The sequence below is a fragment of the Salvia hispanica genome, unplaced genomic scaffold, assembly GCF_023119035.1.
Source record: "Salvia hispanica cultivar TCC Black 2014 unplaced genomic scaffold, UniMelb_Shisp_WGS_1.0 HiC_scaffold_479, whole genome shotgun sequence".
NCBI lineage: Eukaryota > Viridiplantae > Streptophyta > Magnoliopsida > Lamiales > Lamiaceae > Salvia > Salvia hispanica.
The window spans coordinates 100,313-119,466 of NW_025952222.1; the positions used below are offsets into that span (position 1 = coordinate 100,313).

Genomic DNA, 19,154 nt, shown 5'->3' on the forward strand with positions numbered 1-19,154 from the left:
TGACCTCCTCATTCTCCAAGCTTTTCGGTCTCCCTCTCTTCCTCACACCACTTTCTCCAAAAATCACCAAAATCTCACTTCCATCAACAGGCAAAACATCAGAATTCCGCTTCTGAGCACCAAAATCAACATTAGAATTCCCACCACCAGAATCCCCTCCACCCTCTTCACCACCCCTCAATCTCCTATGAGCAGAAACACAGTGCTTCTCACACAAAACCTCCCTCGCATAGCCAACAGATTACACCTCCACATACCTCCCGCACTAACTTTCACACACTTCAACCCCTCATCACCACCACCGCCCACCGACACCTCCATAATTCTCCACTCCTAAGCAAGAAACACAAAAACCCTAGTCCCAAAACCCAAAAAGACGCAAACTTGCACCATGGGAAAGCAAAAGACAAGTGATTAACTCACCATTAGACCTGACTCACATAATCGGTCAATAATTAAATGCACTACGTAACAGCAGTAATCGCGATGGCGTTCGTAGCCAGTACCAGTAATAATTCACCTAGATTGCATCGATATCTCACTATTCTACGTCGCGATATCGTAGTAGCGTAATTCGCTGCTGTGGTTTGCTCTGTCATCATGCAGGAAAAGCAAATTAGCCGGTTTCTTTTATTAGAGAATTAGCTCATATTTTCCCCTCCTGCTTTCGCGTTTAGCAGTTTAGTTACGACTACATGGAACTGCAGGGGCGGAACTGGAGAGAAATTACTCATGCCAAAGCGTACCCAACAATTATTCGATTCATTTAAATCAAATGTCAGATTGTATTTTTATTTGATGTATGACTAATTATGTAAAATTCACTATTATAATAATTCCCGTAACTAAAGCATAATTATGATATATTTCCATTTAAACGAGTAGCAATTTTATATGTCACGTCCAAGATTTTGTAGTATGACTAAAATTAACGATCTTATCCCAAAATAATACTATATGAGAAATAAAACATTTTCTGAATCTACTAAAAATAATTTTATAGAAACTTTATAGTCAATTTTTCTATTTACTCTTTTATTTTATCTATTTTTCTCCTCTTTCTTTCTCTCATTTTATTAATGTTAATTAAAATTCGTTTCATATGTAAATGAGATTAGTTTTAGTGAATAAATATAATTTAATATAGAAGAAATTTAGGTACGTATATGTGGGCGAATTAATTTAGGGTGATATTGATATTGATTGGGATGTTTATGATATTAATTATGGGATAAACGTATTAATGATTTTGCTCAATTTTATTTAAGAGTGATAATGACATTAATTGAAAAGTTTATGATATTTATTATGGGATAAAGTAATAAATATAGTGTTAAATTTCATGGTTTTATATAGCAAGGCCAACCCTATATTTAGTGGCCAGTTTTATATAGAAGATAAATAAATACAATTTGATAAAAATACACATTTCAACGATCTGGATTATTTCAGCTTAAATAGCAGGTCTTTAGTGGGAGCTATAAAATCACCATAGTAAACATATATTTAATAACTTTTTTAATAACTAATATGTTGGTAACTTTGCACGTGATGAGCTCACGTGAGTTTTAGTCACACTTAAAATAGTCTAAAGTCTAAACTAAAGACCACTATATTACAAATTGCGTATGATATTTTTTTAATCGCATGTGGAATATATATGAATGACATTCCTTTTTCTATTAGAAATTTCGAATGTTAGAATATTGTGACGCCTCAATTTTATAATGTGAACTATACTAGATTTAATTTACAAATGCAAAATGATAGGTGTAAATTTAATAGGGTATCGAGTGTGGGCGTTGTCACCTGCTCTAGGTTACCTATATAGTCGACTATTGTTCGTATTATTATCAATTGGAGAAACAATTACGAGTGATCTATCGATATAATAGCATGTACCAAATCCTTTGAATTTTTACATTATTGTTAAAGAAAAAATTTAATTTTTTAATTCTTGTGGTGATATTGATTCAAAGCATTTTTAATTATTTTCGTTTTGGGAAAAAATGTCATTAAGTCTTTCGTTTCTTTTTTGGGGCGGGGACCCAAGTATCAATAGTACACTATTATTCATTAGTATATCTAATAATTCAATAAGGTTTTTTAAAGGGCTACAAAACAAGTCATCGTACAAAAATACTGAAAAGAGATATTTTTAATTTAAAGGAAAAAACTAATGGACTATTAATTCAAAGATAATTACTCCATAGTACATATTTAATACGTACAAAAATTTAGGGATTTTTGGGATAGTAGTATTATTTCAAGTACAAAACTCTAAATAATTAGAAAAAAATAATCAGTGTAACTCGAACATGTATTATGTATGTCAAATCGTTAAGAAAATTTTATCCTTTTTTTTTTTATAATGAGATAATCTACATATTCTTACTAGTTAAAATTTAACGTGGGTTAAACAGGTAAATACTTGTATAAATTTCCCCGATTTTTTAGAGAAAATTTATAAAAATATGAACTTTATACACTAGAACGGAAGATGATAATGCTCATTGATATGTTTTAACTTTTAACTTGTAAATTAAAACCCTTTTTAAATTGTAAAAACACCCTCTAGCTTCGTGATATGTAAAACGTGTTCCCCTTGAACTTAGAAACCATAAAAAAAATTCTTTTTAATATAATAAAAAATGATTTTGAATTTAGATGCATCGCATTACTTTCCTAGTTATTTTGAAGTCAGTGACAGTACATGAATCAAGACATGCAACTGTCGGGAAAAAAAAAATTTTTGTAATGCCAATTATTTTTTTTAAATAGATTTAATCCACAAAAAATTTGAGGGGAAACAGTGAAGCAATGTTGTCTGTGTGAAAAATTTAAAAGTCCGAGGAATAAATTAACAAATATTCCAACACGTTGCACTTATAAACAACACTCAAATTCGTTTTATCTGCCTTGTGACAAAGTAGATAAATAAAACAATTAGTTTTAGTTCTTTGGGAAAAATTTTTTAAAAGGTAATAGGAGTAAAATAACACTAGTACATGGTGGTTTTTCGGGGGTCAAATCGCTTTGGGGGGGTGTTGTGTGTATTTTGGGGTTTTGAGGCAGCTTGTTGCTTGTATTATATAAATTTAGTTTTTTTGTTTTACCATATTAGTTTATAGTTTGCTTTGGTTGTAAAAATTTTCCATCACTTGGAAAAGGGTTTTAGCTTTTATTTTGCATAAAAACCAACACATTAATTTTTTCCCTTTAAAAAAGAGAAAAAAATCCAAAAAAAAACAAAGGGGACAGAGACTCATTCCAAAAAGAGAATCGAACACCAAAATACTTTAAAAATTTATTCCCAAACCCTGCTCTAAGATAAATAATATCATAAGAGCACAGTTGTAAGTAGGGGCACAATTCCACTTTTAATCATTTTTTATTTTGTGTTCTTTTAATTTTAAAAAAACACACCCCCAATCGTGTTCTTTTTTTTTTTTTGGGGCATTTCCGTTGGGGTTCGTACCCCCACGGCCGGGCCCGGGAGGACGCCATAGGGGGGGCGAGCATGAGGGGATCGCCCCCAATCGTGTTTTTTAGGGGTTTTGCCAAGACATGTTTTTTCAATTTTTTCATGGGTACTTTCTATTCTTTTTTTCAGTTTAATTACTAAAAACATTTTCAATATTAAAAGCATTAAAAAAAATCAAAATACTAAAAAAAACAAATTCCCAAAAAAATAAAAATAAATAAATAATTAAAACCTAAAAATTTAAAATTATAATTAAAACCCAAAAAATTAAAAAAAACTTATTACCTGGAATTTTAAAAGGTCTTGGCTAGATTTTGATGGCACGGCCATGCTCTTTCCCAAGGCACCCGTTGTGGATGCTCTTAATTTGCTTTGTCTCTTCGTTTAACTATTCTCTTTTATTTGCTCTTAGTGATACCTTAAATAAACGCTCACTTATGTTTCAACTAAGACACCATTAAATTGAATGACAACAATCCTCTAGCTTGATGGTATAAGAACTCATGGCCATAATTTGGTTGTAGTTAGCATTTAAGGAGTTATCATTTCATTACATTTACATCACTACATCAATAACTAGAAAGCGATTGCATCATCAGACAAAAAGAAATTGAGTGGTGCTTGCAGGGCAAGAACACCATTAATTAACTCTCCAAAATGTTTTCTTGGGATTGCTGGCCAAGAACTCCATCTATTAACTCTCTACAATGTTGTCAGATTCTTATCCTCCAAATGCTTCAAGAATTTCACCAAAATAGCCAAATAGTGGACTGCACACATGAAAGTGAAACAAGCTTCCTAACACAAATACGAAGATTTCCTCTGACCTAAAATATCAGCAGGAGCTCTGCTTTTGTGCCCAAGAAAACATGCAAGAGTTTACACCAAAACGAGAAGTACTAGGTAAAGAGGAAGCGACCAATATTTAACCAAAATGATGTGATCAAAAGGCTCCGGAGCTCATCTTTACACCTCAAAGGAAAAACCTGATAATTCCCCGTAAAAATTCAAGTAGAATATAACACACCACATCCTCATCTCAGGTTGAGCGGATGGAGTGACGAGTGCTGATCATAGTCGGCGTAATCAGTTTTAGCATAGGACTCTCGAAGGTTCGTGTCTTCATCGTTAATCATGTTTGTTCAATATAATAAACAATGTTCTATTAATATTATGTCTACAACTCTGATTGTTCAGCTATGACTAGGGATGGGTAAACGGTTTTTGGTTAATCGGTTAATCGAGAACCGAACCGAAACCGGTCGGTTATCGGTTGGTTAATCGGTTAATCGAGAACCGAACCGAAACCGGTCGGTTATCGACATTTATGGTTATCAGTTCGATACCGGCTATACATTCTTGCTCTAAGTCGGTTGTCGGTTATAACCGACGGTTACCAGATATAACCGGTAACCGTCGGTTATAACCAATAACCGAATTATATTCAATTTTATTTTTAATTTTATGTTTATTTAATACTAGAAGAAAGTATAATTTACTTTCAAACTTTGTCACAATGGAAGAAATTGTAATTTATGTTTAAATTTTGTCAAAGTCTCGTATTGCACTGTAAAAAAAGTCCATTTTAATTTGTGTCACTGTCAATTATAGTATTATACTTATAAATTTATATCTCAAAGTCAATAAAGTGCTTAAGCATTACTATGCTAAATATAGAATAACCCTTCACTTATTATTGGAGAAAATTTTTTAAATTATAGATAGATCATGTAAAGTTAAGTCTTTTAAATTGTCTAAACAATTTATGTATTACTTGTAAATAGGAGTATAATAATAATTAATAAAAGTAGATGAAAAGTTAAAAGTTAAAACAATAAACAATTTTACATAGATTCTATGTAGTATCACAAGGTACTGCCCTTTTCTCTTCATTCATATATGGTATAGTAACAAAAACATGATAATACTTTAAGCTAATGGTTAGCTTAGCCTATTGCTTGCCTCCCTACTAAATTTCCGAAACAAGAACTCACTTCATAGCTAGGGGGTTTTGACTTATTATTGGATAGTATGTTGTCAAATTCTTATATTCATTCAATTCTAATTCAAGTCGGTTATAGTTCATTAGCTTCTAAGCAGGATTTACTAATCTTTTTATTAGTTCATACTAAAATATACATTACTCATAATTTAATGCGGAAGGTTGCACCGAATGTACCTAAATGTAGCCCTTTTGGCAATACACATGCATATATAGACCAATTCGGTTAGTTCGGTTATAACCGATAACCGACCAATTCTAACCGAGTCGGTTAATTAAGTAACCAAATCGAAGATCGGGTCGATTCCGGTTAGTTTTTTGATGGAATTTTGGGGTCGGTTAACCGACCGAATACCCACCCCTAGTTATGACCAATCCGACTCAAAACAGCTGTGGTCAAGTACGTTTGTTTGCTAAATCAGATATCCGACATATCTCAGGCGGATGTTCGATCATTAAAGTGTTGCCCTTTCTATCCCCTCTTCTTAAAGTCCTCCCCTAGATTATATGGTAATTAAGGTAAATTACGCAGTTAAATGAGACCAACTGCAGCAATCAAGATTGAACTAAAATGTGCAACCATCAAATTCAAAGCAAGATCACCATCAACATTCAACACCAATTCACGTTCAATCTCCACTGACTCAAACGACACACAATGCCATTGATCACCAATCGCTAACCTTAACCTCCGATGCCGTTGATCCTCTCGATCACCGTCACGACCCCCTGCGTCCCCATCTTCCCGTCCCCGTTCGCCACCATCCCCGAAAACAGCTGCTTCGCCAGCGCCGCTCCCGGCACTACCACCGCCCCCTCCCCCTCCACCCCCATCCCCAAATCCTTCACCATATACTCCGCAAATCCCCCCGCCCTAAAATCCCTCTCAATCATCCTCTTCCCAAACAGCTCCATCGCCATCGACCCCGCCGCCCCGCCCCTCACCGCCTCCACAAACGCCTCCTTATCCAGCCCCGCCCTTTCCGCAAACACCAAACCCTCGCTCAGCCCGATCAAATTCCCCCCTACCACGATCTGATTCGCGATTTTACAGCTCTGCCCCTTCCCCGCCTCCCCCATGTAATTCACCTTCCCCATCAAATCAAACAGCTGCCTCAGCCAATCTACGATTTCCCTATCCCCGGCGGCGAAAATCGCCAATTTTCCGAGGTCGCCGCCGAGGTCGCCGCCGGATACCGGCGCATCGACGGAGTGGCAGCGGTTTTGGAGAGCGGAATCGTGGATCTGGCGGGCTAGGGCGGGATCGCTGCTGGTGTGGTCGACGAGGACGGCGCCGGGGGGGAGGGAGGGGAGGAGAGTGTCGAGAACTAGGGATTTGACGTCGGAGGGGTGGCCGATCATGGTGAAGATGACGTCGGAGGCGGCGGCGAGGTCGATTGGGGAATCGGCGAGCTTTGCGCCGAGGGAGAGGAGTGATGCGGCTTTGGAGGGGGTGCGGGCGTAGATTGTGACGGAGTAGCCGGCGGAGATGAGGCGAGACGCCATGGCGCCGCCCATTACACCGATGCAGATCCATCCTATTCAGGTCCGGGTCGGGTTAATCGGGGCAGGGTATTGGCCGCTCATTTTCAGCGCTAACTTAATATCTCCGGTAGACAAAGGGGCCTTTTTCAATGACGTTTCTTTGTAAACTTATAAGACGTATTTAAAATGACGTTTCTTTGTAAACTCACGTATTTCAAAACACGTTTTTATTATTCAAATTTGTACACTGACATATTTCTAACAAACTCAAACGATTTAAGGGAAGAGATGAAGGCTAAGAAGATACACTTTCAACCAAGCAATTTATTTCCGGCATAAGAAACCAATGTTGTTATAAATGAATCAGGTTCAATCATCTTCGTTTTTTCCAACATATAACCCGTTGTGTTTGATATACTCGATAACTTCATCTCCGGTCAAATACTTGACTGATAATCCTCTCGAAATGCAATCTCTGCAACGAAGAATCGAAAATTTCTCAACATCAATCTCCTCAGATTCAGCCTAGAACGTCTATAGAGTGGCATTAAACATCGTTCTTACCTCAATCCGGTCGAACTGATCCCATTTGGCACCACTTCATCCACGACCATGATATTATTCTGCAAAAACAGAGAGCCGACGTTCAACAAATGCAACTCAAATATGTAGTTGTGATTGAGAAAAAGGACTACCTTGTATTCATCCAAAATATCATCCTTGGATATAACATGCTCGACGTCTTGTCCCCCTCTCCTTATACAGACCAATCCGAAGTCCCTACAGATACTCTTGACCTACGAAAATATTTGTACTAGTAAGAATTGGACTTTAATACTTTTTTTTCCCTAGAAAAAGTTGAATGTACCTGCTCGCGGATCCAGAATCCGGGAATGGCGAATGATTCTAAGAGATCAGAACCACATACGAGCATGACTTTAAGTGACTCTAAGAAGAAAAGAGAGAACTTGTAAGCTTTTTACTAACCAACAATGGCAGTATATTTAGAAGTGAGTGATAAACCTTACCGCTGGATACAATTCCACTGTCCAATAATGAAGACCTAACTCTAGACAGAATTGTCAATGTGCGTTGGTACGAGCTCTGACTTGCCTGTTCAGGAATCCGACGTGCGTGAGTGGCCTCGTTGAAAGATGTTAGCTAGCTTATGAACTTATGGAATTCGCAGAGAAAGAAGCTGACCTCCCATGGATCCACCATAACAAAATCAGAACTTCTACAAGCAAGATTGCACATAGCAATACGATGCTCTGCAAGGATAAGACCCTGAGAAAGAAGGTGCAAAAATGTTCAAAAAAGGAAGAGTAACACCTCCAATGAAAAAAAGCTTCTACACCGTGCAGACTGCAGTAAATCCTAAACGCGAGACATGTACCATAACTCAACAAAGAATTGAAATCGGAAAATAATGTTCCGCCAGAGTGATTAAACAGTTTGCTAAGGATCGATATCGTCTCTCCTTAACCATAATTCAAGCCTCTCAAGAACGGAAACACAACTTTCGAGAAAATCAATCCCACATTTATTGTTACAAACCAACTCACATAGCATATATCATACATAACTCTGGCTAAGGACAATATATAGCACAGCATGATCATAATATCCGAAGTACCTTCTTCTTGTACGAATCGTTTACAGGTGACATGTAACCTCCAACAACACAAAACCCTTGAGAATTTACAGCATCTCTAGCCAACTCTGGGAATCAAGGCAGTAGTCAACACCTCAAACACATTGAAAAAGAAAATTCAACGTAGATGGACAACTAATTTTAGCATTACATTCATGTATCTCGCATTCCACATATCTAACAACACTATTTCGTAATACAATTATTCACAGCCTAAATTCAATCGTCAATCATATCTCCACACACAGTTAGAAAATACTAAAAAAAAGAAAAATTTCTCACCAAAACAACGCAAGTGCATGTTTGTAGGAGGATTGAAACTTCCAGTTGAAACCAAAACTACAAAAATCTTCCCCCTATTGAGAGAAGGCCAAAAATTCCTCATTCAGTGTCACAATTTGAACTTTCTACCTCAAACAAAGGGCACAGTATTTCAAGAATCGGATATGACTAAACGTATGAAAACTTACTTGGCATCAGAGCTTGATAAACTATCTTTTGTGATAGATTTGAGGGATAATTTATCTAGTGGCAGCGGTATATCTATAAAACCGGGTAAAATTCATCATGATTTTCGAGTAAAGATCAAGTTTTTGAGTGATTGACAAGAAGTATAGAGCGTGAGCTGATTGAATAAGCAGCAAAATTTACCTGGGTTTGAAGCTTCCATTCGATAAATTCTTGAAGCGTGGGGAATTCCTCTTGCGCAAACGCACAAATAGTTTATATGCAATCTGAACGCAGCTAATTTCTTAAAACCAGAGTCTTTACAGCTCACTGCTTTGGAATTTCTTTTGAATTGAATTCGAGTTGTTGTTGTTGGAGCTTGTAGAATCCAGTGGCCTATATAATTGGTCAAATCAAATCAACCCGGAACTAATGGGTCATGAGGTAGGATTATTGGAAAAAGAATAAAATAAATAATTTTACAGTAGAAAATTAACCTAGAGATAGTAGTAGATTAAAGATAACAAATTAAAAAATAGTGAAGGCAATTACTCCAGTCGAAAAGAGAATATAAACTCAACCATTGTGGGGCCGAAAAAAAAAAAGTACTCCCCGTAGTGAATGTCATACTTGGGAGATGGGCAAGGAGATGTTATTTTGTGTACTAAATAATGAGAAAAATATATAATTTTATAATTGAGATGAGAAGAAATTGTAATTTATGTTTAAATTTTGTCAAAGTCTCGTATTGCACTGTAAAAAAAAGTCCATTTTAATTTGTGTCACTGTCAATTATAGTATTATACTTATAAATTTATATCTCAAAGTCAATAAAGTGCTTAAGCATTACTATGCTAAATATAGAATAACCCTTCACTTATTATTGGAGAAAATTTTTTAAATTATAGATAGATCATGTAAAGTTAAGTCTTTTAAATTGTCTAAACAATTTATGTATTACTTGTAAATAGGAGTATAATAATAATTAATAAAAGTAGATGAAAAGTTAAAAGTTAAAACAATAAACAATTTTACATAGATTCTATGTAGTATCACAAGGTACTGCCCTTTTCTCTTCATTCATATATGGTATAGTAACAAAAACATGATAATACTTTAAGCTAATGGTTAGCTTAGCCTATTGCTTGCCTCCCTACTAAATTTCCGAAACAAGAACTCACTTCACAGCTAGGGGGTTTTGACTTATTATTGGATAGTATGTTGTCAAATTCTTATATTCATTCAATTCTAATTCAAGTCGGTTATAGTTCATTAGCTTCTAAGCAGGATTTACTAATCTTTTTATTAGTTCATACTAAAATATACATTACTCATAATTTAATGCGGAAGGTTGCACCGAATGTACCTAAATGTAGCCCTTTTGGCAATACACATGCATATATAGACCAATTCGGTTAGTTCGGTTATAACCGATAACCGACCAATTCTAACCGAGTCGGTTAATTAAGTAACCAAATCGAAGATCGGGTCGATTCCGGTTAGTTTTTTGATGGAATTTTGGGGTCGGTTAACCGACCGAATACCCACCCCTAGTTATGACCAATCCGACTCAAAACAGCTGTGGTCAAGTACGTTTGTTTGCTAAATCAGATATCCGACATATCTCAGGCGGATGTTCGATCATTAAAGTGTTGCCCTTTCTATCCCCTCTTCTTAAAGTCCTCCCCTAGATTATATGGTAATTAAGGTAAATTACGCAGTTAAATGAGACCAACTGCAGCAATCAAGATTGAACTAAAATGTGCAACCATCAAATTCAAAGCAAGATCACCATCAACATTCAACACCAATTCACGTTCAATCTCCACTGACTCAAACGACACACAATGCCATTGATCACCAATCGCTAACCTTAACCTCCGATGCCGTTGATCCTCTCGATCACCGTCACGACCCCCTGCGTCCCCATCTTCCCGTCCCCGTTCGCCACCATCCCCGAAAACAGCTGCTTCGCCAGCGCTGCTCCCGGCACTACCACCGCCCCCTCCCCCTCCACCCCCATCCCCAAATCCTTCACCATATACTCCGCAAATCCCCCCGCCCTAAAATCCCTCTCAATCATCCTCTTCCCAAACAGCTCCATCGCCATCGACCCCGCCGCCCCGCCCCTCACCGCCTCCACAAACGCCTCCTTATCCAGCCCCGCCCTTTCCGCAAACACCAAACCCTCGCTCAGCCCGATCAAATTCCCCCCTACCACGATCTGATTCGCGATTTTACAGCTCTGCCCCTTCCCCGCCTCCCCCATGTAATTCACCTTCCCCATCAAATCAAACAGCGGCCTCAGCCAATCTACGATTTCCCTATCCCCGGCGGCGAAAATCGCCAATTTTCCGAGGGCGGCGCCGAGGTCGCCGCCGGATACCGGCGCATCGACGGAGTGGCAGCGGTTTTGGAGAGCGGAATCGTGGATCTGGCGGGCTAGGGCGGGATCGCTGCTGGTGTGGTCGACGAGGACGGCGCCGGGGGGGAGGGAGGGGAGGAGAGTGTCGAGAACTAGGGATTTGACGTCGGAGGGGTGGCCGATCATGGTGAAGATGACGTCGGAGGCGGCGGCAAGGTCGATTGGGGAATCGGCGAGCTTTGCGCCGAGGGAGAGGAGGGAGGCGGCTTTGGAGGGGGTGCGGGCGTAGATTGTGACGGAGTAGCCGGCGGAGATGAGGCGAGACGCCATGGCGCCGCCCATTACGCCGATGCCGATCCATCCTATTCGGGTCCGGGTCGGGTTAATCGGGGCAGGGTATTGACTGCTCATTTTCAGCGCTAACTGTAATACCTTAGAAGTTTTATTTTATTACCTTAGAAGTTTTTCTTGAATGTCCTTATAATAGTTGCTGTTTTTTGCAGATTGTATGAATTGCTTCCCTTCCTTACATGAATTCATAACCTGTTCATCAAAATGGAGATGGTTAGGTGTAATGCAGTGATGCTAGAAGTGGAGTTAATGATTTTGTAATCTGTAATAGAACGGGTATCAAGATACTTAAGTGTATCTAAACAAACATTATTTATGAAATGTAATACCTTTTGATATGCATATTTTTGGCCTTCTTCTGTATATAGACTTGAATAGGTTGTTATGGAACGATCTATTTTCAGAAGTTCTGTAGCCTTAGCATGCTCTTTCAAGCTTTTTGTCTCTTTCTTTTTCCTTTGGAGATTGTGGCTGGCGGCTGCTTTCTAGGCTTGTGATGAAATCCCTTTTGCATTCCTGCCAAAATCGATTAGTTTAAATAGAGAAAATACCAATCAGCCAGGTCATTTATTGGACAAGGCAAATGGACCATTCAATTAATTGCTTTTATTGATTCATTCGTTTTCCAATGCAGAACTCCCACTTATTTATATTTCTTATCATTAATTCAGGTAATGCATTAACTAATATTACTAATGCTTTTTTAACACTTTTTTATTGTTTTCATACTCATTTAATACTTTCCTATATATTATCAGGTATATATTTTAAATGAGATATCCGAAAGGTTATCCTAATCATTTGGTTTTTTTAGGAATCTGGTATGGTGTACATGTGTGCAGTGTATTATGGTGGTCTCCTTCTTCTATAAATATGGTTAATCACTCAGTTTACAAATCACTTAGCTAATCTCTCTTAAAAACTTACATCAACTTCAGCTCAGCTCACAGTGATAAGCTCCATTTTCGGTTGTTCCTTTTTTCTCTCATTCTTTTAAAATTAGTAGGAAGTATGTTAGACGATGTCTTACCAATTTCAGAAACATCTGCATGGCATCCCTTTGCTTCTCATTGATCTATCTCCTTTTGTATCATATATTCTGCACAAGTAAATGGATTCATTGTTATAGGTTGCTTTGAATGATAAGTGGAATAAGTGTTTATGCTTAAAAGTTTTACCATTTTGCTGATAGATCTTGGCATCTTCTTCTTTTCTCAGTTTTCTCTCCTTTTATTTCACTATTGCTGCACAGATGAAGATTATATTGTTATTGGTTGATGTTAATAATATTGTTATTATGAAGGCTTTTTGATATTTACTATCAGTTATTTCCCTTTTATTACGTCCTCTATTTTTTTACTCTGTTATTTCAGTTGAAAAATATGATGCATCAAAGAACAGGAGTTTCAGTTAGTAAGTTCTAGACTTAGAATTATTACCTTAACATGATGCTGAAAGTTTGTTATGCATTCATATTTATTAATGTCTATTAACCATGATTTGTATACATATCATGCAAACTTAATCAAAAGCACTCAGAATTTTGAATATTATGAATATCCCTACAGCCTATGTGTCTGAATTATTTTTAACATACCTTTTAAGCTCCTGCAACTTCTTTCCTAGGCTGCTTCTCTTCATTCAAAAGCCCATGTCTTTATTTTAGTCTACCACTTGGCCTACTGAAATCAGAAGATTGTAGATTAGTATACCATTTCAGGAAAGATCATTGATGACTTGTATTTTGTGTTACTGCAATAACATAAAGAATGTAAGCTTTTTTTTCTTTCTTATGATATACTAAACTCTTTGAAAATATGATTGATAACATATAAAGAAGTTGATCAGAAGCTGCTATGGCAATGAGTGTTAATTTTGGTTCCAAACTTAGCAGGAATTCGAATTCAATCATTCGATGTACCTAATTTACTTATATTTTGTGCACATAGAAGAATGCATTTAAATCTATTAGAAAATTAGGAGTATAACAAAAAATGATTCAGCAATCTCTCTTTGCATTCCTTCCCTATATTAGTTGTTTTATTCCTTTTGTTTCCTATTAGGAGCAATGTAGAAGTTAATGAATGAAGTGGTTTAATAGTGAAGTCTCCGAATTGAACAAACAGGCAGTTGATTCAGATAATTGGAATCACATACAACAATAAGAAACATGTAGAAACTGTGCTTAAGTCCAAAACATCTGTGTATATTTCATTCAATGAAATCAGTCAGAGAAATCTGTATTCTTATAAAAACCAATATATATACATTTGTATTTTGCATTTGTCAACCTCCTAAGCTGATAATATAAACATTCAGTCAGAAAACACCTTATTTTACTCTAATTTGTAGTCATTTTTGTAAATTTTATTGCTACTACTTAAGTATTTCCAATCTGCCTTTTTAAAACCTTTTTTGCAGGTTGGAGATTGCTGATAACCATGATAAAATGAAAGGTCTCATTGGTTTATGTGTAGTTCTAACCCCTTTAAATTTCCAGCATTCCTCTTATTATTTGTCTCTCAGTTTTACTTTTCTATAGTTCTCTTAACCTTCTTCTTTGTCATATATACTTCATTTATTTACAGAGTTTAAGGTTGTCATGGTTTAGAAATTGTTCTACACCTTCTAAATCTTTTCTTTTCCATAGAGCTTATTTTTCATATTAATCTATAGTCTCTCTCTGTATACCAACATCAAAGGAATTAGTAATGAAGAAATTGAGAAAATCTGCAATACTCAAGAGTTTTCCATCTAAGGAGTTAACACGTACTCATTTTCTTATGATGTCTTTTCTTTGCATAGTTGAATGTCTGAATTTCCTTTATTTTGAGCTTTTAAACCTTGATCTTCCTGTTTCAAAAAGATCTAAATTCAGTAATTTCAAAATTGAATAGATATAGTTTATGGATATAATTATGAGTAAAATATTGACTCATGTACTGTTTCATTCCAATTTTTAAGCCTTTTTTGCAGAATCTTGGTAAGCATGCATTGCAAGAGACATTGAAATAAGCTGATGATTTAGATATGGAAATTGATCTAAGTTACCTGTTTGTGTTTAGGGTCGTTTGTTAGTCTTCTCTCCTTTTTTGTCTTCTGGCTGCTTCAAAAGCGTCCGATTTGTTCATCAAATCCACCTAATTCCTGCAAAAGTTTAGTTTAATTTGTAAGAATCGTGTAACAAAAATGAATTTTCGTAGGGTTTTCACATAGAAGCAGATTACCTTGAATCGTTGACTGCGTCGATCTTTGCTACCTTTGAACAATGATAGATCGTCTTCATTTTTCCAGATTTTGGTGAGTATTGAATCAACAATTTCGCGGATTAGTGTAAATATGTGTTTTTGGAGGTTGTATCTGTGGAGATTTGTTGCAGTGTATTTGATTTCCGGTCGGCGGCGTGTTGGTGTGGCGGCGGAAGGTTGGGACGACGGGTTGGTGGTGGAGGAAGAGGAAGAGGGAGGCGGCGATGGGGTGTGGAACTAGGGTTAAAGTCGAGAGAGAGAAAAATGATTTTTCAGATTTTTGTATTCTTAGTTTTTTTAATTGTATGAGTGTATTATCTTATCATTTAATTTAATAAAGTTTTGGATTAATATTTGGAGAAACTTTTGGGCCATTTTCATTGTATTTGGGCTTTTCTCAATTAATAATTGGCTATGTTGTTTGTTTTATTAGTTTATATTAGTATAGATTCTTTTTTGGGATTTTTGTGTTATATCTATTGGGCTACTTATATTATTATGGCCTATTTTTATTTTATCCTATGTTAACTAAATTGTAGATGAGATTTAAATAAATTTTTTCTTGGTCGGGATAAACATCTTCGAAATTTGTAGTATTGGATTCGGTTGGCCAAATTTTTTTTGGGAATTAATTTCGGTTATTTTATGTCAAACCATAAAAATAATGGTTGTATTGAAGAGTTATTTTTTTAAGCATAATCATATTACTAAATAATTTATATTCTTATTGTATCATTAGCGGATTTAATATCTTAAAATTGGTTTCTATTTTATAATATTTTTGTACAAATTTTTCAAATTTATTGATTAGTGTAAATTGATGTCTAAATGTTGTATAGTTTTAATTGTCTTTTTATTTTTGTGAAATTAGTCATTTTCTTTATTTTTGTTAACATTATCTTAATTTATTCCATTATAAATTTAATTATATACATTACTTTTTTTCGATTGTGCTAACCATGTTTTTGCGTTTACTATGTGTAGCCAATGTAGGTGAATCTTTTCAAAGTTCTATAGCTACGACTGGTAATGTTATTAACCAAGCTGCTTTGCTTATCAGTCCTGATAGTATCATTTCTTCGTCTATTGTAAATCAATTTGGAGGTATGAAATTTTTAACTTTTGAAATTTAATAATGTTTATCGTGAATGGGTTGTTTATGAAAAAGAATTGTAAATTCCTTTTAATTATAATTTTTAACATATTTTGATTTATTAAAAGTAGATTTTTTATTTTGTAGAATGTTGGGATATTGGCAATGTTATATTTAATTGATCAAGATGAAGGTCATCTTTATTTGAGCTCGGGAGTATTGTCATTCAGATTTTGACATCCTGGGTTTTGCGGAACATTCTATCAGTTTTTAAAAACCCCAAGGTAGTAAACCTATTCATGAATTGTTGTTGAAAGTTGGTACTCTTGTGATGTCGTCAGAATATAGATCACTCGAATGGATTATGTAATGGCACGAGATTGCTAATTACACGATTAGGTGATTATGTTTTGGAGGCACAAGTGTTGGCCATAATATCGGCATAAAGTTTTGATCCATCGAATGTCTTTAATTCCTTTTGATCCAAGGTTGCCCAAATACAACGACGACAATTTCGTGGTTGTGTTGTATGCAAATGACCATTAACAAAAGTTAAGGTCAATCTTTCTATGTTGGGTTATTCTTAAAAAAAACCAAGATTCACCCTGAACAACTATATGTTGCTATATCTCGAGTTACGAGTCGGCACGTCTAAAATTTTGGTTTGTAAAGACGAGGATGTTGATAGTAGGGGTTTATTCAATGTTAATGTTGTTTACTAAAAGGTTTTCCAAAACTCGAACTATTGGTGTTCGATCAGCCCGTCCCGCTTAGGAGTCCCAATTGAGTCGCACATGTTTTATGAAAGTTTCTGAGTGGTAATAAATAAAGTTGTATCGGATGTTGAGATCCACTTTTAACACTTTTTACTTACTTTGAGCCATTTTTTATTAGTTTATCTCAACCGACTCCCAAAGTGGACGGTGGGTATATCATATTTTGTTTATTTTTTTCCATTTAGTCGGTTGTTACTTTTTTGGCCTTTGTTTGCATATGGTTTATATTCTTATCTCTTTTATATATTAATTTTTAGTACTAAATCTCTTTTTCATATTAACTCACATAATTTTATTTTTATTTATACATATTTTAAAAATCTTATGTCCCGTGATAAGCATGAGTGTTGACACTAGTTTTTTCAAAAGTGGAAATGTAACATCTTTTGTGGGCAAACTAAAAGGAAAGTGAGACATCTACTATGAGACGGAGGGATGATCACAAGATATTAGAGCCATTTCTTTTGGACACAAGAAGTTGGTAGTAAAGAAATTTTTACCATAAATAAAATGACTCAAATAGTGTGATACCCAAAAAGGAATAAGGATCTAATATCTTGGGACGTGAGGGAGTACTATTTTATGGCTGATTTCTTCAGGAGAGGAAGGCGCAAGCTGGTGTCGAAGAAGAGAACGAGGACATCGGCAGATGTTAGGGTCGAGAGATGGAACATAGACGACTAAAGAGCAACATGCAGTTTGGTTTTCGCAAATTGTGTAATGAAGAAGCTTGGAAATGAAAACAGTTATATCAAATAACAATCCCAGATTATACAAAAACTGTTTTCACAAAGCCACTACACAAAAATATAACCATTACTAGCGGACAATTTCATTGGTAATTGTCATAATTCTGCTTGTATAAAATGGTTAGCAGCGGATTAGCACAATTCCTACGCCGTTGCCAATCAGTATATAAATAACAAAATATGTCATGGGAAGGGAAGACACTATGATCCTATATATGAGTCTGAGACATGTAGCTGTTGTACTTTTGTTGGCAGATGGAAAACTTCTCATGGCAAAGCAAACACGTCTAGTTCCTCGTCCACGCGCTGCTTTATCTTCACCAGCTCCATCTCTTTTGCTGCCAACTTTCTAAAGTATCTGCATGCGTAGCTTTCTTCATCACTGGAAACAAGATTTTTGGTTCCCTGCATTCATGAAAATATTAGCATAATCAAAGGAAAAACCTTTTGGCAGAAATGGAATTGCAGTTTATAGATATGCATACCGAAGGCCTAGAGAGAGGAGTCCATTCCCTCTCAGGACACCTCCATCTAACGAGACAGCTCCCTCGATGCAAGATTGGGCTGCTGCCATCATGCACTCCTGTCTTTATAGACTTGAAGCTTCCCAAAAAGGCGATGAAATAAATCTCGCGAGGCCAGGGGCCGCTGGTGGTTCTCCAATGTAAACGGTCCGGTTCTATGTTAATCAGGTCAACTGCATAGCCAAGGAAACCATGATGGGCGCTGCCATTTGGTAAGGTCGGGTCCCGCAATGGTAGAAGCTCGCTGCTTGGCTCGTTGGATCTTGGCCTGTTTATGTATCAGCATTTTAGAACCAAATGGAGACAAATGACAATGATAGTAGGAAAACATTCTAACAACGTCGTCTTGGCAAACCTGATGTCCTCGAGGCAAAATGCATTGTAGTCGGCCAACTTGTGCAGGGTGTTGGCGTCTAGAGATTGTGCGGGGTAGTTTTTGCAAACAATTGCAAGCATTTGATCCTCAGAGAAATAGTGCCAGCATCCTACATCACGAAAATGTAACTTTAGTGTTGCTGAATTTGTCATTCAGACATGGGGCAATCAACTTCAGGAGATGAATAGGAAGCAACCTGCTGAGCTCGAAGCTTTCAACTGTTCCCAAAAGTGCCACCACGCCCACAATGCCTTTGCACACTAGATCATCTTCCAGCATTTTGCAGATTGCAGCAGCTGCTGTCTGACTTCTGCTTTCTATTTGTTTCATAGTCGGGTATAGGCCACATACGTTCAATGCATTGGTACCAAGATCAGGAGCTATCACAGCTGCAGGAGTAATGTAGCCAATCAATTATGGAAAGTTTTGAAAGTTTCTTTTAAAAACAGTATACAAAAGGAAAAGGAAAGCAAGACGGACTGAAGTGTCTCAATAAATGCTACTACTATAGTTAGCAGACAAAGATTTCGGATTAACTTGGACAAAGATAATATTGAAAAACATAAGCATGGATAAAGTTATCGGTAATGGAAAATAACT

General features: G+C 36.3%; 2 protein-coding genes and 1 pseudogene across 2 annotated transcripts; all 3 read right to left on the bottom strand.

The window, feature by feature from the left end:
• Positions 1 to 3,988: 3,988 nt before the first annotated feature.
• LOC125199354 lies at positions 3,989 to 7,073 on the bottom strand (annotated as a pseudogene).
• A 202-nt stretch (positions 7,074 to 7,275) lies between these two features.
• Positions 7,276 to 9,411, bottom strand: LOC125199359 (nicotinamide/nicotinic acid mononucleotide adenylyltransferase-like). Its single transcript, XM_048097400.1, has 10 exons — positions 9,277 to 9,411; positions 9,096 to 9,168; positions 8,908 to 8,981; positions 8,608 to 8,693; positions 8,175 to 8,258; positions 8,000 to 8,084; positions 7,840 to 7,919; positions 7,667 to 7,768; positions 7,536 to 7,594; positions 7,276 to 7,446 (listed from the first exon to the last, which is right to left on the bottom strand). Exons 1-10 carry the CDS (start codon positions 9,293 to 9,295, stop codon positions 7,341 to 7,343), a joined length of 768 nt encoding a protein of 255 aa, XP_047953357.1. The 5' UTR covers positions 9,296 to 9,411; the 3' UTR covers positions 7,276 to 7,340.
• LOC125199358 (probable 3-hydroxyisobutyrate dehydrogenase-like 3, mitochondrial) lies at positions 9,332 to 11,892 on the bottom strand. The gene is made up of 2 exons (XM_048097399.1): positions 10,945 to 11,892; positions 9,332 to 9,468 (listed from the first exon to the last, which is right to left on the bottom strand). The coding sequence occupies exon 1, from the start codon at positions 11,846 to 11,848 to the stop codon at positions 10,946 to 10,948; it is 903 nt and encodes a 300-aa protein (XP_047953356.1). The 5' UTR covers positions 11,849 to 11,892; the 3' UTR covers positions 9,332 to 9,468; position 10,945.
• Positions 11,893 to 19,154: the final 7,262 nt, after the last annotated feature.

Bases quoted from the DNA above. Each gene is read 5' to 3' on its own strand.
- LOC125199358 (XM_048097399.1), bottom strand. From the start codon at position 11,848: ATGAGCAGTCAATACCCTGCCCCGATTAACCCGACCCGGACCCGAATA.
- LOC125199359 (XM_048097400.1), bottom strand. The intron at 7,769-7,839 runs GTACATTCAACT...ATATTTTCGTAG, and splicing joins GATTCTGGATCCGCGAGCAG to GTCAAGAGTATCTGTAGGGA. The intron at 7,447-7,535 runs GTAAGAACGATG...TCTTCGTTGCAG, and splicing joins ATCAGTTCGACCGGATTGAG to AGATTGCATTTCGAGAGGAT.